This window comes from Podarcis raffonei, chromosome 12, assembly GCF_027172205.1.
Source record: "Podarcis raffonei isolate rPodRaf1 chromosome 12, rPodRaf1.pri, whole genome shotgun sequence".
Taxonomy (NCBI): Eukaryota; Metazoa; Chordata; class Lepidosauria; order Squamata; family Lacertidae; genus Podarcis; species Podarcis raffonei.
In genome coordinates, this window is record NC_070613.1 from 1,852,530 (window position 1) to 1,873,069 (window position 20,540).

The window sequence follows — 20,540 nt, forward strand, 5'->3', positions numbered from 1 at the left end:
GGAGGAGAGGGCTATCGATGGCTCCTGGCCACAATGGCTATGTGCTGCCTCCACAGTCAGTGGCAGCAATGCTTGTGAATCCCAGCTGTAAGAAACCCCAGGAGGGGAGAATTGCTCTAGTGCTCAAATCCTGCTTGTGGCATCTGGTTGGCCCCTGTGACGCCAGAAAAATGCTGGATTAGATGGGTATTTGGCCTTATCCATCAAAGTTCAAATCCCACACCAGAAGCCATAAATCACCAGGCCATCAATGCAGAGTGAAGCTGCCCCATGTAGCAGCCAGCCTTGGGGGGAAAGCGTTGAAACGCACCTTATTCACTTTATGAAATGGATCGCTAGACACATGGAGATACAGGAAGCATCGCTCCCATTTTAAAGCTTTTCTCCCTGTGGGAAGGATGCTTCAAATCAACGTTCAAGGGCTATTCTGATTCCCACACAGAGATTAAATCTCAGTGAGGGGAAAGGAAACGCGATTTTCCTCTTGGTGGGCGGCCACTGAAAAGCTCCATCAGCCAAGCCAGCAGCAACACACCTCCCCAAAATGTAATCCGGGAAACCACCTCGGAAAGAGCAGATCCAAAGGAAATTTATTATTATTATTATTATTACTATTATTATTATTATTATTATTACTATTATTATTATTATTATTATTATTATTATTATTATTATTAAATCCAGGTCTCAGGAACTCCCAGGACTTTTCCGAGCTCGTCCACCCAGATTCCTGGACTTGCATCTCTTGACATTTTCTTCCCAAGATGGGGCAGCCGCCTACGTCCATGAAGACCCCATTCCCTGCCAGGTAGAATGTCCCATCTTCTTTCCAGGAGAGAGGCAATGTTGCCTAGTGGTTCGAGGGCCAGGCTAGGACCTGGGAGAGACCATGGTTCAAATCCCCAGTTGGGGATGAAGGTCGCAGAATGTGGACTCGGGCCGTTCACCGACTCCCAGCCTAACTTACCTTGCAAGGTTTGTTGTTAAAGGGATTCAAGGAGCAGGTGGAGAACCACATACACCACTTGGAGCTCCTTAGAGAAAAAGGTGGGGTGTGAATGCAGTAAAATATTTCCTGGGAGACCCTCGTCTCCTATCAGAGCATTTGAGGCACGCAGGTTACCCAGGCACTGCCATACTTTGAGGGAAGTTGCACCTGGGTGTTCCTCAAAGTTCTTGGAGAAAGGGCCACCCTAGCCTAAAACTCAGTGGCATCTTTTTTTTATGTTACACCAAATAGCAAATAAGGTTTTTTCTGCTGCTCCGGGGGGAGAACCCAAACCGATGGATTCAAAGAAAGGGAATTCAGACTGAACCTTAGGAAGAGCTGACATTAAGAGCTGTTTTGACAGTGGAAAGGACCCCCTCGGAAGGTGCTGGACTCTCCTTCATTAGGGGTTTTTTAAATAAGAGGTTGGATGATAATATAATAATTTATTACTTATACCCTAGGTTTCCCCAGCCACTCTGGGCAGTTGCCAACAAAATATTAAAAGCACAGTAAAACATCAAATATTAAAAGCAGGGGGCTGCCTTCAGATGTCTTTTAAAAGTCAGAGTGTTTTTATTTCCTTGACATCTGACGGGAGGGCGTTCCACAGGCGGGTGCCACTACCGAGAAGGCCCTCTGCCTGGTTCCCTGTAGCTTCACTTCTCACAGGGAGGGAATCGCCAGAAGGCCCTCGGAGCTGGACCTCAGTGTCTGTGGGACTGAAGGATGGGGGTGAAGACGCTCCTTCAGGTCTACTGGGCCGAGGCCGTTTAGGGCTTTCAAGGTCAGCACCAACACTTTGAATTGTGCTCGGAAACGTACTGGGAGCCAATGAAGATCTTTCAGGACTGGTGTTATGTGGTCTCGGCGGCCGCTCCCAGTCACCAGTCTGGCTGCCGCATTCTGGATTAGTTGCAGTTTCTGGGTCACCTTTAAAGGTAGCCCCACGTAGAGTGCATTGCAGTAGTCCAAGTGGGAGATAACCAGAGCATGCACCACTCTGGCGAGACAGTCTGTGGGCAGGTAGGGTCTCATCCTGCGTACCAGATGGAGCTGGTAGGCAGCTGCCCTGGACACAGAACTGACCTGCACCTCCATGGACAGCTGTGAGTCCAAAATGACTCCCAGGCTGCACACCTGCTCCTTCAGGGGCACAGTTCCATCTTCAGGGATTCTTGAGCTGCAATTCCTGCATTGTAGGGGGTTGGACTAGATGACCCCCAGGTTCCCTGCCAACCCTACAATTCTGGGGCTGTACGTCTTCTACCCACAAGACCATGCCAGTGTCTCACACACAAGCAGGACGCTCACTCCAGCAACTGTAAGAAAGCCTTTATTGCAAACAAACATAGCTCAGAAAATAATAAAACATAATAATTATTATAATAATAATACATCTGGAATAGCCCTAAGGGGCCCGTCTGGGTTAATGGGGATGAAGTTATCAACATGTCGTAAAAGGAGGCAACTCATGGAGGAGGCAGGGGGAAGGGGGGGCAAGGGAGGGGGCTTTCTGGCAATGTCACAGAAATGTTTCCAGCCAACTATTGTTGGCTTGTTCCCCCGTCTCCCTCTCCAGGCTGGCTGCCCCCCACCCAACTGCAACCTCATTCCATTGGCCGGCTGCCTGCCTGGGCCAGAACTTGGAGGACCCCAACATTGCCAGATAGAAACCTTCCTCCTCCAGGCTACAGAGGGAGTCATGATTTATATTGGGGGGTTCAGGGATCTCCCGGCCCCAAATGTCCAGCTGAAATCCGGATGGGTCAAGCAAGTCCAATGCAAGCGGTCGGCAGCGGGTCCGGGACAAACAAAAAGTATTTTCAGCACACGACGGGGCTATTCGCTCATGGGTTTTGCCACGCTTCCGTGGGATGCCACGATGGCTGCGAATGTAAAGTCCTTTATCGAAAGGAGGAGGCAAGTTAATGGCGGGTCAGGACAGGCTAAGTGAACCCTCCATGTGCAGAGGTGATATAGGATGGCCCCCCTTGGCCGGTGGGGGGGAAAGACACGCAGCGGACAACAGAGAAGGGCCATTGCCATCACGCCCAGGAGTCTGGCTGGCTGGCCTCTCTACTGGAGACAGAGTGCTGGGACCCGGTTCTGATTCTGCAAGGCAATGGTGTTCTTCGATCCTACTTAATTTTTGTGGGTTCACCTGCTGCGGACACCTGCAGCACCAAACTGCAAATGTCCAGGGCAAGGGGGTGTCAGGCACGAGGCTTTGGCTTCACGCTCCAGAGCACAGAGGGGGCCTGGAAGCGGTTCTCCCCCAGCTCGGCTGGGCCCACACTGCTCCCCAAAGATTCCCAGCCTCTCCGGCCTTTTCTGCCTCTGCCTAGTCGCCCCTCCAAGCCACAGAACAAAATGACAGACAAGCACAGAAGTTACAAGGAGCTTACATTGGCCATGCACAAATTAAGCCTGTTCGAAACCGGTTTAAGCCACTGGGTGGTCCTGCACACAGGAATCCTGGAGAACTGAGGTTTTGTAGAGGTTTATATTTTAGGGAGCCTCGTCTTCATAGAAGCAACAGTCCAGATCAAACTCAAGTTGGCCATGATTTAAGCCCCACTGAACAGGGGCTGGGGAAACAGTTAAAATAACGCACAGAGAAATTTTTTTTGTATTTCAGCGGGGAAAAATTATCACAAAGAGACCTGCTGCTGGAAATTCTTAAAGGGCCAAATGTTTTGATAACACCTTCATTGATGTGATGGCTTTGTTAAAAAACCTAGCATTGCAGTTCAATAGGCTTTGATTTCTGATTTGCAACTACATAAAGGAGAACACAAAACACTTTGCTCCAACATGCAAAGGAGTTCTGGTTTGCTAGCACCATGACATGCCCAACAAATCAACTTCCCCGAGTCAAATATTTCCAGTATCCTCCACCTGAGAAGGCTTAAAATGTCAACGGCCTCCACTGGGACACTTCCCAAAGTGCATCTGGGACACGTTTTGCACACCGATGCAAGTTCGCTCTCCTCCTTTAAGCAACTGCAAATCAGAAATCACAAGCTCTATCACACTGCAATGCTAGGTTTTCAGTAAGGCGGCCACCGAGGAATTTTGATTTTGTCAAAAGATAGCTTGGTCCATCAAGGATTTATATTATTGTGTTTATGAGATGTTAATGTCATTGAAATATAAACTGCATTTTCTTTACACACGTTTTACCTTAACTGGGCGGGGGGAGGAGGGACTGAGTCTCCTAGTTTTTGTGAAGGATGAAAGTCCCATCGCTTTCAATGAGTCTTTGCCACAACTAGCTGAACTGGGACTCCAGAGAGTCTCCTACTCGGGTGCAATGGCAGTTAAACAGGTTCTGAGCCAGTTTAAAATGTACAATGGAGGCAGATCCAAAAAGGGAGGTTCTAACTGAAGCACGGCTGGACTTGGAGCAGGGGGCGCTCAGAACCATCTAGTCGTCTTACACTCTTTCTTTCAGGGATCCCACACGCCCAGCCATTGCTCAGTTCATCCTGTCTGTCAAACTGCAGGGCAGGAAGAAGCGGTTGGACCGTAAGGAGTAACCAGGGAATGGCACAAGCAAGACCCCATCGCCTGCCCATGTCAGCTTCCCCCTTCACTCCTCAATTAGCAGGCCCGTGACAGGCCAACGTTTGGCAGCTGCAGCCTTGAGCAGCATGCGATAAGCTTCGCCTGTTGCATTTTCTGCCTGTGACACAGCCGTCCAGGATGCGGGTGGGACAGCAACTAGGGAGGCAGCTGTTCAACGGAAAGGAGCCAAGAAGTCGCCACGGGATAGCAAGACGTGCGGTGCTGAGGCCACTCCAAGGCTGCTGCCTAGTTGGTGAAGCTCCTTATAAGCAAAACCAGGTTGAAAGACGGCTAAGAGCCCACTGGCGGCTGCAGCAGGGATCCCGGTGAGTCCGGCTTTCTCTGCAGCTGCGAAAGAAACACTTAAGCTACTGTGGGTCGCAAGGAACCAAGGGGGGTGGGATGCCAGTGACCCAGAGCCTGCAACAGAAGCCTTCTTGATAAGCTTTGCATCAATCGAGGAACTAACGCCCCCCGCCAATGGCGAGGGGAGAAATGTAAATTAGAAACTCCTCGTCAAGGTCCAAGCAACCAGGCCTCGAGGAAAGACCCACCAACACCCCTTTGCCTACCTAATCTGGGCTATGAGCAAGAGGGCAAGTGCACTTCAGGAAGATTTGTCTGCAGGACAGAGAGCTCAAGCAAGCTGGGGTAAGCAAAAATGCATGGCAAGGAAGGGCGGGGAGGAAACGGCTCCCCGTAAAACAAGACGCACACACAGGCCCCCCAAACGCAACAGAATTTCACTGGGGCACACAAGAGTCCAGCCTATCTGACACCCCACCTGCGGCTTTAGTAGCCACCGGTGGCTCCGAAGGGAGACGAAAGGAGTTCTTAAGCGGCCCGCGGCCTGGGTCCAGGGATGCCAGGGCTACTTGAAGTGGGGAGGGTGCCTGTGTCACAACCAAGTACCATATTGTCTAGTTCTAAACGGGCCAGAGATGGACTGAAACACTGACGCAGGGGGCTGGGCAGCCCACCTCCCGCATCCTTGGACTGCATAGACAGCACACCACTGGTCTGTCCCCAGAGGCCGGCAGCCAGCTCCCTCTGCTCCTGCCTCCCCCTGCCACTGCCCCCTCTCACGCCCACCCGCCCTGGCCAGAACAACCCGCTTGGGTTTCAGCATGCAACCGGGGAAATGCCAAGCAAGCACGTCTGCGCCAACGTGTTCCCCCCCAGAACACTCCCTACAGAACAGAACACAAAGGTGAAGGCCAAACAACCGGACACAAACACAAGGACCGAAAAGAGCTTTCTTGGCTGCCCACAACCCCAATTGTTCTTTTGCTCCCTCCTCCCCAAAGGGGTTTGTGCCCAACGCCTCCTCCCAGAAAACACACACATTGCATTTAAGTCACCAGCCCCAAAAGATCCACCAGGCACAAGCAGAGCATCTCTTTTCCCCACGGGTGCCCTGGACCCAGGATTGCCACCAAGGCCTTCTCTAAAACCCTGTGCAAGAAGGGGCCCTCTGCAGAGTGGAGAGCTACCTTCTCCAGTTGGGATCCCTTCATAGCAGCTCAGGTGGTTTAGGAGTGAAGGCTTAGCCTGGAGCGAATGCCCAGCCTGGAGAAGGGAGCCTGGGAGGGAGGTGGGGCGTTTGACGTTCCTGTGGCCAGAGCTGACCCAGGTTTTTCTCCAGCCTCCTAGGGAAGGGGCGGCTTTTACTCAGAGCCAGGAAGCTGCACAGTGCATCCCTCCCAACTGCAGAAGACCCCTGCATCTTGGCACCCCAGGTACTTTCCCCACCCCCAGAGACATCAGAGCGGGTCCTTGAGAGGTGGGAGCAAACCATTCCCCAAACAGTAAAGGATCAAACATTAATTCTCCAGCCTCGCTCTGGGTCGGGGGCAACGTGTAACAGGAGGAGAAGCATCAGCCACAGGGTCTCCCGCCTTTGCACTGCAGGCACAGGGAGCTTCCCCTTTGTTTGGACCCATAAGTACGTAAACCCTTTGCACGCTCCCCCGCCAAAGCCACACACAAAAATGGCTGATAGCCAGAGGGATACAGACACCTTAGAGGATCCAATCACTTTATGCTGGGCCTGGCGGGAGCTGGGAATCCAAGAGCACTTGCGGGGCCTCAACTGGGCACAGTCTGGCCATGACAACCCGACAGCCTGCGGCCCTCAAGGAAAGAAGAGCCAGTGTTGTCTGGGGCACGCAGTTTCCACACCTCCTGGACGCCTTCGGGGCTCTCATGCCTCTTGTATCCCACAACTCTCTCCTCTGCCACCCGATTGTGCCCTGCCCACGGCTTCTAAAGCACCTGGCCCGGTTTTATGTGCAGTCAACACCCTCCCCACCACGACGCCACCCTCCAACCAGGACTGGTTGACAAAGTGGGCCGAGGATCTGGGAGCTTAAGGCACAGATTCCCCCTCTCGTTGCCCGGGGTCCTTTTTCTAAGGGGTGGCATCCCGAGGGGAGGTTTGGGGGCCTGCTCTGCAAAGCAGGGGAGGAACAAGCAGCCCATTGGCACGCCCCAAAACCAACTTGGCTGCCCACTGAGCCAATGCAGAGAGCCCTCTAGCCCATCAGGCCAGCGCGGTCTCTGCAGACCAGTCAACACACCGTGGGGAAGCCAGAGGGGCAAGCCACGTGGCAGAAGGCAGAATCCAGGTCAAGGGGGCCTAATGGGGGTCACATGTAAAGTGCTTCGGCTGCCTCTCCTGCCCCACAACCCAGCCTTCCCAAGAGGAGGGACCCCTGGACATCCCTCCCCTCCTCCTCCTCTTTGGTCAACGCTTCCATACCTCATCCACGCCTACACTACAGACCGGCCTTGGCCCCAGCCTGGTGCCCGCGGGGTGTTTTGGAGCACAACTCCCACCAGCTACGGGATTTGTGCTCCAAAGCACCTGGAGGGCACCAGGCCTGGGGAAGGCAGCTTTGGACGCTTCTAGGCCACCAGTTGCTTCCCACCAGCACCGCCCCCCCCCCCGCAGACTGAAGACGAAGGAAGCCCAGCTCTCCTCGCGGAGTGGACTTTGCTGCTTGCGCCCAGGATCCAGACCGCTCCGTAGCAATGCGCCGCTTCTGAAGCATGCTGAAGTCCTCCTCCCCCCCCCTCTGCCAGTCTTTGGAGGGGAGGGGCTTCTTCCCTCCTTCAACCACCCGCCCCGCTTTTCCGTGAAAAGGCAAAGCATGCAGAGTGCCATCGGGCAGGAGAGGCGTCAAGAGTCTGCTCTGCCCGCGAGGAAGCAGGGGAGTGTGGAGATTATGGGCAAGGGTTCTTGGCACAAGTTCGCCCCCTCCCCACCCCCGGAAAATCCAACCATCCGTGTTGCTCCTGCAGCAGACTGATAATGTTCCTCGTCACCCGAATCTCCTGCATTCGGTATCCTCGGCTGCACAGGGCAAACGAGAGAAATGAGCCCGGGATCTGGTAGGCAGCAGAGCCCGTTGCCTGCAGAGTCCAGCAGCGGCTGTTCCTGTGGTTCTTTTGTGCTGGTCAACTCTGGCTGGCCTCGCACGGCAGCTAAGGCATCTCCCAGTTTCACACGTAGGACGTTGTCCTCTCCTGCACCCGCCAAAGGCGAGAGATTCCAGGTGGAATTTGCTAGGTGACAGCAGGCATGTGAAAGGAGGGGAAGAAAGCAGGTCCTCTCCAGAGTCCTCTTTTCAAAGGAAGGCCCTATAACGTTGCTGCCTGCCAGTCTGGAGACACTGCCTGCTCGCAGGGCCCCGTTCACCTCCCCGGGGGAGGCAGTTTTCCGCCGCATCTGTGCTGCATGAGGCGGTTGAGGGGAGTTCCGCTGGTTCCTGGGGTGGAGGGAGGCAGATGTGGTACATGGCGGGGGGGGGATTGTAGGGATGAAGAAAATACACTTGGCACAAGGACACCCCCGCGGGCTCAAGCTTCTAGGGGGAGAAGTCTGGTGGCGCTGCAAGAAAGATTGATCTTTTTCTGTGCCAGGAGATGCAGGAGCAAAGGGGGGGGGTCGGTGCAGACTGAGGGCTCTCCTGTCCACAATACATGCATGAGCCCTACCGCCTTGCCCCACCGCCGAGGGCTGTTTATGTGTGGGAGGTCCTTTGTGGGGAGGGCCAAGCCCAGCCCCCACCAATCTGTGCTTGCACAGCGCCCGTCTTTGGGGGGGAGGAGGAAACTATCGCAGGGAATCTGGGATGGAGCAGAGTCTTGGGTTGGGGGCGGCGGGGTGGCCCTGGGCCCCCTGCTGGAGCTGCAGGGTGCGGGCCGGGCACGGGATGCCCAGCCAGGCGCGCCCAGGCGCGTCCCTGGCGCCCGCCTGGAGCTGCCCCAGGTGCGGCGGGTGAGGAATGACCAGGGAGGCCCTGCTGGCGTGGCAGAGGCAGTGGAGCATGTCGCTGGGGGCATCCAGCCGCGGTCCCACCAGGCTCTTGGGCTTGGTGGTGATGGGCTGCGGCTGCCCCATGGGCACCACGGAATGGGCGCTGGAGGTGGGCAGCGCCGGCAGGCTGAGCCGGCGCTGGCAGTGGAGCATCTCGGCGTGGGGGTCCATCACGGCCGGCGGGGCACTCAGCTTCGGCCCTTGCTCCGAGCCGGGGGCCACACCCTGGAGGTGTCCAGCGGGGCCCGCTGCTGCGTGGGGACCGGGTGGAGGGTCCGCGGGAAGAGACTGTGGCCCATGAGGGGCTCCGTGCTGTTGCTGCTGCTGGGGCTGCTGCTGCTGCTGTTGTTGTTGTGGCTGCTGCGCCTGCTGCCCAGAGGGGGCAGCCCGATGGACGCCCGGAGTGGGGTCCCCGGGCAGATCCTGGCGGGGGGCCGGCGTGGCCCTCTGCGCGGCCGAGGTGGGGTCCCCGGGGAGCGGGGCCTGCTGCTGGAGGCCAGGAGCCACCGCCAAGAGGGCTCCGGCCAGGGGGTCAGCTCCCAGGACCTGTCTGTGGGTCCTCTGGTGCGCTCGGAGGGCCGACTCTCCCTTGAAGCGCTTGGGGCAGCAGGAGCAGGCGTGGGGCCTCTGCTGGGAGTGGGTGCGCTGGTGGGCAGCAAGGTTGCCCTTCTGGCTGAAGCGGCGGCCGCAGGTGGCGCAGGGGAAGGGCCTCTCGCCCGAGTGGATGCGGCGGTGGGTGATGAGGTTGGCGCGCTGGTTGAAGCGCTTCCCGCACTCGGTGCAGGCGAAAGGCTTCTCGCCCGTGTGGATCCGCTGGTGGGTGATGAGGTTGGGCCGCTGGCTGAAGCTCTTCCCGCAGACGTTGCAGGGGAAAGGCTTCTCCGTCTGGCGGCTGCCCCGCGGCACGGGCGTCTTGGGCTCTGGGGCGATCAGCCCCTCCTGGACGGCGTGGGTGCGCTGGTGGGCCGCCAGGTTGGCCTTCTGGCTGAAGCGCTTGCCACAGCGCAGGCAGGGGAAGGGCCGCTCGCCCGTGTGCACCCGCTGGTGCGTCAGCAGGTTGGGGCGCTGGCGGAAGCGCTTGCCGCACTCCAGGCAGGGGTAGGGCTTCTCGCCCGTGTGGATGCGCCCATGCGTGATGAGGCCCTGCTTCTGGCGGAAGCACTTCCCGCAAACCACGCAGGCGAAGGGGCCCGAGCCCAGGCCCTGAGAGGGGCGCCCAGGGCCGCACAGGCCCGGCTCGCACGAGGCCGCTTCCTCCTTCTTGACACGAGGCTGCTGCGCCCGCAGCTGGGCGGCGTTGGGCGCCAGGAAAAGGCCCGCTCGGGAGCTGTCGGGGAAGAGCTGGTAGCGCTCCAAGCTGGCCACAAAGCCCTTCTGGCCACCTTCCTCCTCCTTGATGGCCTTGCCGCGGCCGGCTGCTCCTGAAGGGGGCGGGAAGAGAGAAAGGGAGAAAAAGAGGTGGAAAGGAAGCATGAGAAGGGGCAAGAGGAACACAGCACAAGGAGGCCTTTGCAGAAGAACGGAGGAGCTTCGTTTTGTGCACCAATTCTCCCGGAAAAAGAATCAAAGGCCACTCCTAAGTTTATGAGAGAATGTATAAAGCAATCTGGGATATGGTAGGCATGGTTAAGCTTGCATATATGGTGAGAACCAGACAGGGCAGACGACAAGGCAATGTATTTATCAATTAATGGACTGTTTTTACAATAAACTGAAGTAGTAAGGTGCAGGATAATGTAAGCCCACCCGTGTTACTTGGAACCTGGTGGTATTAATTAATTATTATTTTTATTTTGGTATGGAACTTTGTTCCTATATGTTTATTTCTAGATATTCCTTTCTGCTTTTATCTGGCCTCTGTTGCTATACTTCTATGTTATAAATATATGTAAACAATAAGAAACCAACTAAATAAGAAGAATAAGGAGGTATGCCGTGAATGTTTGGGGCAAGGCTGCTGGGGGAGTGAAAAGGTCCACAACATGCCGTATTTTTATGCAGGCAACAATCCAGACAACATCCAGCCTGTACATTCAGGGCTGGGAGGGGGGCAAACCATTTTTTTTAAAGAATAAATGGGTTGTTCTTATCCGCCTGTCTCAAGAGACAATGGAGTGCACCTCCAGGGGTGAGGTCAAACGGCTGGCAAACCACAGCCCCTGCTGTGGCCGCAGAGAATGGTAAATAAATGGGTGCCTCATTATTTATTATTTTAGAACAGAAGTGGCTCTCCCAAATATTGTCAGGCTCCCAGCTCCCATCAGTCCCCTTCACCAGCAGAGTCCCTGGCCAGGGATTATGGGACTTGAAGTCCAGTGCCATCTGAAGGGCCACAGGCTGCCTCCCCATTGGCCTGGCAACCGAAACTGCTGCTGGAGTCAACCAATAGGCAACAGCCTCTGCTGGATGGCTCCTCACCTTGGCAGGAGCCTGTGCACAGCTTGCCTTCCTCCAGCTTCTGGCGATCCGTGACGCCAAGCTCTTCCCACCGTTCAATCCAGGATAAGCTCTCGGGTTTGAAGAACCGGTAGCCTGGCACAGGGAAGAAGTGGTTAGTTTTGATGCACTCTGTGAAAAACCTGCCCTTGCCTTCTTGGCCAACAGGAAGACTTGGAAGAAGAAGAAGGGGCCACACCTGCAGAGTGACCGAAGCCAAAAGGTACCACAGGCATTGTCTGCCAAGGGCCTCCAGAAACTCTGGTTGTGGCCTCCATGGCTTTTATCTCTGTTTCCGCCCCCCTAGTTCCACACACTCAACCCCAGAGCCCTCAACCCTCTCTTAAGCATTATTCAGAACAGCAGTTTTGAATACGACCCATTAAGAAATATGATAACTCAATAAAATCAGAAACAGTTAACAATTAATTGCACGTCTATTCCAAACCAAACTTAGTTCAATTAATTCAACAAAAATGATGAAGGTGATCCATTCTCCCACTCTGCTTAGTGGCTTACCTGGGCATGGATCTGTTGGAATCCCTCTGCTAGAGTCCAGCTGATCACCAACGCACTGTTCTCCAGCACGCTCGATCCGAGACAGGAGATCAGGTTTGAGAACCGGGTAGCCTGGAGAGGGAGGAACACCATTACGCTCCATTGCGGTGGCTTTTAAAAGGCTGACTCAGGTTTCCACACCTGGCACAGAGAAAGGAGCACTCCTTGAATGCAGATGCGTTGGAGAGGCGGCCCCTCTGTACCCCACCACACCCCAGGGCAGGCTCTTAAAGGTAGAGGGTTTCTTTCCGGGAAAAATATCTACCACAGAATCACATCTACACACAGAGGCAAATGGATGGCAAGCTGATGGAGGAAAGGACTATTAATGGCTATTAGCCATGGTGGCTCTGGTCTGCCTCCACAGTCAGAGGCAGCGATGCTTCTGAATCCCAGTTGCCAGAAGCCAAAGAACAGGGGAGAGCGGCTGTTGTGCTCAGATTCTGCTTGTGGGTTTTTCCCATGACGGGCATCTGGTGGGGCCATCAGGATTCTGGGCTGGATGGGCCACTGGCCGGATCCAGCAGGCTCTTCTTGTGTTAAGCAACCCCAAGAGACTCCTGCACCAAAGCAGACTCAGCCAGCCGCCACCAAACATGCTCTTGAAACCTCAGAGCTGGGCTCCAACATCACATGCTAGGTGGGAGCTCTGCTGCCTGGAGTGGAGACCTAACAACTGGCAGGAAAGAGGCTGACAGACCCTCTGGCCCTCACAATACAGCCATACCTTGGATCCCAAACGCCTTGTGACTCAAACATTTTGGCTCCTGAACACCGCAACCCCAGAAGTGAATTTTCCGGGTTGCGAACGTTCTTTGGAGCTCAAATGTCCGACGCAGCTTACACGGCTTCCAATTGGCTGCAGGAGCTTCCTGCAGCTAATGAGAAGCCGTGCCACGGTTTCCAAATGTTTTAGAAGTCAAACGGAGTTCCAGAATGGATTCCATTTGATTTCTAAGGTACCACTGTATTAGCTATCTGAGGTGCACGGTAGTTTCTCTGCCCCTCTTGAGCAGAGCCAGTGTGAACGAGGAGCCGAGCCTCTCTGAGGCTCCAACAGGCAAGACAACAAAGCATTTGGCAAGCAACTGCCCCCCCCCAAACAAAACCAGCGGCGTCTTACCCAGGGAAGTGACCAGCTCGTAGTTCTCCATCACCACACCCACTGACTCCTTGCGGATTCTCCGGGACCTCCTCCGGGGAGACGCAGACCAGGGCAGGCTCAGACGTCACCTGCTGCGACAAGATGGACTGGTCAGCGCTTGCCCTGCTTTGAGGAAGCCGCCTCAGGCCAGGAAGCCCAACCCAGGAGTGGCAGGAGCCGTCTTATACCAAAGCCACAGCCTCGGACCAGCAGGGATGGGCAGCAAGGTCCTCCCCAGATGTGGCTGGACTACAACTCCCATCAGCCCCACCAGCATGGCCAGGGTGGCTATGCCCCGCCTCAAAAGTTTTTTTTTAAATATTTTATTTAGGATTTTCTTGTTTTACAGAAGTGTAATGCCTCGTATTTTTTTTCCCATGTAACATTTTTACAAATCCGTTTCAATTTTTGAGGCATTAGGGGGAGAAGAAAAAAGAAAGAAAAAAGAAAGGGGGGGTGGAGAGAGGGGAGATGGATGGGGGTGGGGTCAGGTGGCGGTGTTTCTATTATGCTTAATGTATGTAGAGTTTGGTGTCAGCGTTGCTTGTGTTGTTCACTTGTGTTCCTTTGGTGGTGAGAGAGGTTGGGGTTGGCCTAGGGTGTGATTGTTTGTTTGTGATTGGCTGTGGTGATCTTTGTTTTCGTGTGTGAGTGGGGTGGGTGGGTGTTTTGGATCAGGTTAGCCATATTGATTTGTATGCTGTTGGTGGATTATTGTCATTGTCTTGTTGGGCTGTGTATGTGATAAAGAGGAGCCATACCGGGGTGAAGGCGTCTTCTTCTGTTTGTCCCCGTGTCAGTTTCAGTTTATTAGTTAATTTTTCTAGTAGGGCTGTTTCCCATACTATTTGGTACCACTGGTCCATGCTTACTCCTGACAGGTCTCTCCAGTGTCTGGTTATGGTGTTTCTGGCTGCTGAAAGTAGGTGGGTTATGAGTTCTTTGTGGTGTAAATGGGCGTTGTCGTCTTGGAAGATGTTTAGTAGGGCCAATTCTGGGGTGATATCTAATACTTGTTTAGTTATTTTACATATTTCTCGTATGGCTGTTGCCCAGAATAGTTGGATTTTGGGACATTCCCACCACATGTGGAGATATGTGCCTGTGGAGCTGCACCCTCTCCAGCATTTTGGTGAGGTTCCTGGGCGTATTAATAATAATAATAATAATAATAAATTTTATTTATATCCTGCCCTCCCCAGCCAAAGTCGGGCTCAGGGCGGCTAACAACAATAAAACAATACAAAAGTACAACACAAACAACACTCTAAAATCATTCATTATAAAATTAATTAAATTCAAGCCACTGGCCACCATTGGGCCAGAGCTCCACGAAGATTGCCGAAGGAGGGAGTCAGGCTATGCCCTGGCCAAAGGCCTGGCGGAACAGCTCTGTCTTGCAGGCCCTGCGGAAAGTTTCCTTGGCCCACCTCAAAAGTTGAAGGCAACAATGCATCCAGAGGGCTCTGGGGCTCATGCTCTGCTCCCTGGTTTCCCACTGAGGCATCTAGGTGGCCACAGTCAGGACAGGATGTTTATGGCCAACGGCCAGGAATGACAGGAGATGCTTTCAAGGACTGAACCTGGGACTTTCTGCATTCAAATATAATAATAAATAATAATTTATCATTTATACCCCGCCCATCTGGCTGGGCTTCCCCAGCCACTCTGGGCGGCTTCCAACAAAGATTAAAATACAGTAATACCTCAAACACTAAAAGCTTCCCTAAAGCAGGTGTTGTGCCACTGAGGACCCAGCAGGAACACTACAGGTTCATGATGGGGCGAAAGATTAGACGCAGCGCCTCAAATAACTGAAATGTGGAATTGCTAACAAAAAAATATGTCACTTGTCCCTCAGATCAGCCTCCATGCCTGAGGACTGGAAAGTATCCATTGTGTCAATGGTTTTTGTAAAGGGATCTAAGGGGGACCCTGGAAATTAAAGGCTGGTTGGCTTAAAGTCTGTCCTTGGAAGACTGTTGTAAAGTAGTGTTGTGAGATAAAATATCAAAGCTTATAGGAGGAGGAGCCATACCGAAGCTGGACTGGGTGGGGCATTGGCCTGATCCTGCAGGCTCTGCTTAGGTTCTGTGCGTATGTTGTGTGTGCTTCACATTGGGGGGCCCAATCCCCACAATATCTGTGGGACGAAGCCCTACATGCCTAGTTGCATCCAACTGGAGCCAAGCCATGCCCATCAAAGTGCACAGGGCGGGGATATTCAACATGGCGCCCTCCAGAAGATGATGGCATCCCATCAGCCCCAGGCAGAATGGTCAATGTTCAGGGCTGATGGGAGTCCAATGGCATCTGCTGGAGGGCCAATTAGGGCACAGGGACTGGGGAGCCTTCCCCAAGCAAGGCGTCGGAAGGCAAGAAGCAGCTGCCCCAGAGAGCTCCAACCCACGGCTCAGACTCCCCCTGCCCTCACCCTACCTGGGCAGCCCCCTTTGCAGGCATTTCCTAGGACAGTTATCCAGGGAGGGGAGACCATGTTTCTCCTCGGCAACTGAAAGGCAAACGGGATTCGTCTTGCGAGTCTCACCATCCTTCTGGCGGCTTATTTTTGCTGCTCTTTCTGAAAGGCCCTGCATCAACCAGGAGGAGAAGAGGTTAAGCAAACAGGGTGCTGAGGCCCCGCGTAACCCAAGCCCCCTGCAAATCATCTAGCTTTGCTCAATTTCTCTGAGTCTCTGTGCAAAGCAAACGGCTTGGTTTTTTGCTGTTTTGAAAGCACTAGATTCAACCGTTAGGGCTCTGGCCGGCCGCCGTGAGAACAGCAGCTGGACTAGATGGGCCACTGGCCACTAGCAGATTCTTCTTATGTTCATTGCTGCATACCAAACACAGAAACTCAAGAAAGAATATACATTTCATAAGTTCATTTGCAGCCTCTGGGAGACAAGCTGGCCCAATAAAAGGTACCCTTTCACTTGGAAAGGTTTGCAGGAGAGACAACAGCACAGACAGGCTGCCAGGTCTCCTCTCTGTTTGCAGACACAGACACACCACTTGGGGAGGTGGGGAGAGAGACATGTGAACTGCAAGACCATAGAGAACATGAAAGGAAGCAGCAGCAGGTGCCAAAGAAAAGGTTGAGGACTACGGTAGCAGAGTCAGGGACTAGATGGCCCCTGGGGGTCCCTTCAAACTCTGCAATTCTACGGTTCCTGCCCAGAAATATAGATGCTGCTATAGCTGCTACGTTTCGTATGCTAAGGAGTCTGGGTCACTCCGTATCAAAAAACAAAGGAAAGGTGAAGGAAACCACAACCCAAAAAAGCAGAAGCCTCTTCCTGATGAGTTTCCTGGCTGTACACTATTTGTTTTTTTGATATGGGGTGACCGTCCACTATTTTAAAAAATAGTAAGAAGGGATATGGTGGACGGTGATAAAATTATGCATGGTAAAAAAATTATGCATTGCAGCAAGTTGGACTGGATGACCCTTTCGGTTGTTTCCATGCCTCCAAATTTATGATTCTATAAGAAAGTGGAGGGAGGGAATCTCAACCCCTCCCCCATTACCTCAGGCAATGATAGAGGGCAGAGACAGGCAGGCCAAAGTAACACCCTCTGCTCCCAAATGCTGCAGAGAGAATTCTGCCAGCAATGATGAGGTTTTTTAAAAAATGCTTTGCCACTGCTTCATAGCAACCACACTGTGTGGTTTTTATTTTACTTGTACACCTTGAAAAGGATTTATAACCTTAGAGGCATAATAGGTGCAATAAATAACAGGATAATTCAATGAAATTTACGGGCAAGGGATTTAAGACAGGAAACGGAAAGGACTTCTTTGGACAATGCACAATTCACTTGTGGAATTTGCTGCCAGAAGACTTAGTGGTGGCCACTAAAAAGATTAGACAAATCCTTGAAGGCTACTGAATGGCTACTAGAAATGGTGGCTTTCTGCAGTCTCATGGATGCCACAGAATACCTTTGGCTGTGAAGCACTAGCCCACAAGAGAGTCCTTGCTTTCGTTTCCCACTTGGGGGCTTCCTGACACAGCAAGACTTCTTTCCCTGAGCCTCTGCAGACACATCTTTCCCTATAGCCTCAGCTGTCTTCTGATCAATTGTCTTTCAACCCTTGCTTTAACTGCCTGATCCCATGATCTCAGGGCACTGCGGAATCTGACCCAGAAAACACAGCCTTGGAATCTTGGACAGCATCCTGAATGTCGAGGTTCTTTTTTCTTCAAAAAGGTTCCTGCAGAAGTCCCCGGCCCTTAGGAAAGTTACTTTTCATTCATATGGTGGCTTAGGCAGAGTCAAAGGTAGCAAAGCAAACGCTGGAGCTGAGCAGGGATCACAGCGTCATAGAATTGCAGAGGATCCAAAGGGTCATGTAGTCCAACTTCCTACAATACCAGAATCGCAGCTAAAAATCCCTGGCAGATGGCCATCCAAACTCTGTTTAAAAACCTCAAACAAAGAAGGAAAGTCCACCACCTTCCACGGTGGTGAACCTGGGTTTCAAAACTGAAACTTAATAGCCTGAGGCCCACTGAACGGCAGCTGTACTAAACACACACCCCCCCCGAGTCGCTCAACAAGATGGGGTCACAGCAGAGAAAGTGGATACACGTTAAATGGAAGAGCCTTGGCAAAGGAAATTGAAGAAGAATGTGAATTCTTGAAGAAGAATGTGAAGGACACAGTGAAACACTCTGACCAAGGGAGAGAGGTTGCCTTGTTCCAAGGGCCAGGAATCAGCACAAAAGATGGTCTGCGGGGGGTGGGAAAAGGACGGAATTGCCTCCAGCAATGCCACCCCAGGTGCCCACTCTCTCTTGGTCCAGCCTGGCAGACAGAATGAGGAGGGAGCAGCTGTCCAGCCTGCCCCATCATTCCTTCTCAAGCTGCTCCTTACAGTCTCTGGAGGTTCCCATTCCAAAACTGCCTTCTCTGGAAGACAGGTGGAAGCAGGATCTGCTGTTGCGGCCATTCCACAGTTCTTCTGCCATGTCCATTCAAAGACCCATTCCACAGCCAGAGGAACGCGTCTGGCCAAGACAGTTTTTGCCCATAAGCAAATTACAAAATCTTTCACATAAGGTTTCTTCCACTTGGGAAAGGTGCTCTCTTTCAGACAAAAGCTTTGAAATCTGAACTGATTAATGAGGGGACTAGAAAGACAAATCCCTTCTTAGTACAAAATGTTTAAGGAATCGAAAGTTGTGCAGCAGTTAACCTTATCAAGCTGAGGTTAATCGCTTCCTGCCACAGTTTGCTGTCAAGATGGGAAACCCAAACCACGGCCAGAAGCACTCAAGGAAAATCTAGAAGCCAGTTAAGGATCCAGGAAAGAAACTGGAGAACTGGCCTGACAGTGAACAAAGCTCCACTCCTGACAGCCCAAGCTCCTCCAACGCAGCCCCAAAGCCCCACCCGCCAGCCAGCCCCACTGCAGCCTTCCAGCACAACCCACAGAGCAGAAAACAAGCCATTTTTAGCAGCGGACCCAGAAATATAACAGCAATTCCCTCTCTTGTCCCCAGAGGCTGCAAATATCTTTTTGACCTCTGCCATCCACACGTTTTCCAACTGAACTGCAAGGGCAACTTTCTGCCAAGGCTCAAGGGCTAGAGAGAAATCTTTGCTTTTTTTCCACTCTGGCAACTACCTGCTTCTTTTTTCCAGCACCAGCCTAGCCTGGTTAGAAGAAACCCTCATGTTCTGATGACCAGCATCACATTTCAAAGGCGACTAGGCAAGTCAATTTTAAACTATTTTCCAACTTGGCTCTGATTTGGGGATGGTAAATCAAAAGAGTCAAAAGTGTTGGCCATTTAAGGCTGCAATGCTGCACATGCTTTAGCGAGGAAGGTTGACTTGCTGGACACAATGGAATTTACCTCCAAGTAAATGAGCACAGGATTGTGCTAAACATCAACCTCTGAAATTTCCAGTTCTCTAGAAGCTACATCCCACCAACTTGGGACCCTGTATCTTGAAATAATAGGTTGGGGGGTTTTGCACTCAACAGCTAACACACTTACCCAGGAGAAATTCCCACTTAATTTGATTAAACTTCATTCACAGCAGACATGCAAAGGATTGTCCTATAATTCTGCCACTGCTGCCCTGACTCCAGGGGCAACCAGAGGCTATGTCCATCTATGGAAAAAGTGCAAATGGGCACCTAATAACTCCCATTTTGCAGGTACAAAGCTGCCAAAGTTCAGGTGAATATGAATGCCTACTGAGAGAGGCCCTTTTTGAATTACAGGCATTTCCAGGCTTCCCCATTCAGATAAAAAAGGCCTCTGCCTCCCTCTTACCCTCTGCATCCATCACTTCCACAAGTTTGGAAGGCCCCAAAGCCCATCTTGGCCCCGGCTAAGGGCAGCCACCCCTGTCCTCTCAAGGCCCAGGAGGAGGGCTGGGAAGTCTCCACCTAAAGCCCCGGGGCAACGTTGGCTCAAAATGAACGAATAAGGCGGGAAGGTGGCACCACCCAAAGGTGCCCCAGGGCCCACCCATCGACCCTGGCTAGGGAAACGGGCGATCTGCTCCGGAGCCAGCCTTTTGTGCAGAGGGAACTTCAGGAATTCGGGAGGAACTGGGCGGGGGGGGGGAGGGAGAAATGCATTCAATGCTCGCGGACGCAGAGGGGAGCCCACACCGCCCTATAGGGGTGCCATGGGGGGGTGGACAGCAGCACTACGGGGGGGGCAGAAAGAGAGGAAGGAGGGAGGGGCTTTGGAGACCCCCCTCCAGCAGGACCCTCTGAGGGGGTGGCTGAGTGGGGAGGGGGGTGGAGGGTCCAGACCCGGGTTTTACCCAGCTACGCAGGGAGTGCCCCCTCCCTCCTCCCGCGGAGGGGCTTCCCCTGCGCCCCCCCCACCCGCGAGGCCTCTCCCTCTCTCGGGGGCTGCGCCTTGCACCCCCCCGGCCCGCCCTTCCCTCGCCCCCGCCCCACCGCCCGGGCGGCCCCCCGGCCCTCTCCCTGCCCCCCCGCCCCGCTCACCAGGCCGCGCGGTGACCCCCTGACCCAGCAGGCGGTGTTGCCATAGCAACACCGTGACGGTCCCCGGCCGTGGCGGACGCGAGGCCCGCGTCACCGACGCATCATCGCCGGGCCCGGTGACCTCACGCGATGACGTCACGCGGCGGAGGGGCGAGGCCTCGTCTTTTCTTTTCCCTTTTTTCCTCCCCCTTCTCCCCGTCGCCTGTTATATATACATATAGCTGTATATATAGATTATTTTTTATTTTAATAGAGCAGAAAGGACCCGGATGAAGGAACCGGAAAGGCCCGCTCGCTCTCTTTCCCCCAAGCCCCGCCCCCTTTCGCCCTCCACAATACACGCACTTCCGCTTCCCTGCTTCTCCTCACGGACCTTCTTCCTCTTTCTCCCTCCTTACCCCGCCCGGACTCTGAAAGGAGATTGGCGGAAAGGAACCCGCCGCGCGGCATCATGGGAGAGCGAGTTCCCGCCGGGCGCAGAGGCAGGAAATGGGGCGCCGTCCCGTTTGCCCGAGAAGCGTGGGAGGGGAATCTCGCGATG

General features: G+C 53.5%; 1 protein-coding gene across 5 annotated transcripts; it reads right to left on the minus strand.

Annotated features, from left to right (window-relative positions):
- Positions 1–8,098: 8,098 nt before the first annotated feature.
- On the minus strand, positions 8,099–20,313 carry LOC128424287 (zinc finger protein 250-like). 5 transcript variants are annotated; one of them, XM_053410298.1, is made up of 6 exons: positions 20,000–20,313; positions 15,457–15,608; positions 12,997–13,106; positions 11,835–11,945; positions 11,298–11,411; positions 8,099–10,300 (listed from the first exon to the last, which is right to left on the minus strand). In XM_053410298.1, the coding sequence occupies exons 3-6, from the start codon at positions 13,025–13,027 to the stop codon at positions 8,676–8,678; spliced, it is 1,881 nt and encodes a 626-aa protein (XP_053266273.1). In that variant the 5' UTR covers positions 13,028–13,106; positions 15,457–15,608; positions 20,000–20,313; the 3' UTR covers positions 8,099–8,675. The 5 variants fall into 5 exon arrangements, with proteins under 5 accessions (XP_053266273.1, XP_053266272.1, XP_053266274.1 ...); XM_053410297.1 differs by having other exon boundaries at positions 12,997–13,109; XM_053410299.1 differs by lacking the exon at positions 20,000–20,313 and adding an exon at positions 19,029–19,357 and having other exon boundaries at positions 12,997–13,109.
- Positions 20,314–20,540: the final 227 nt, after the last annotated feature.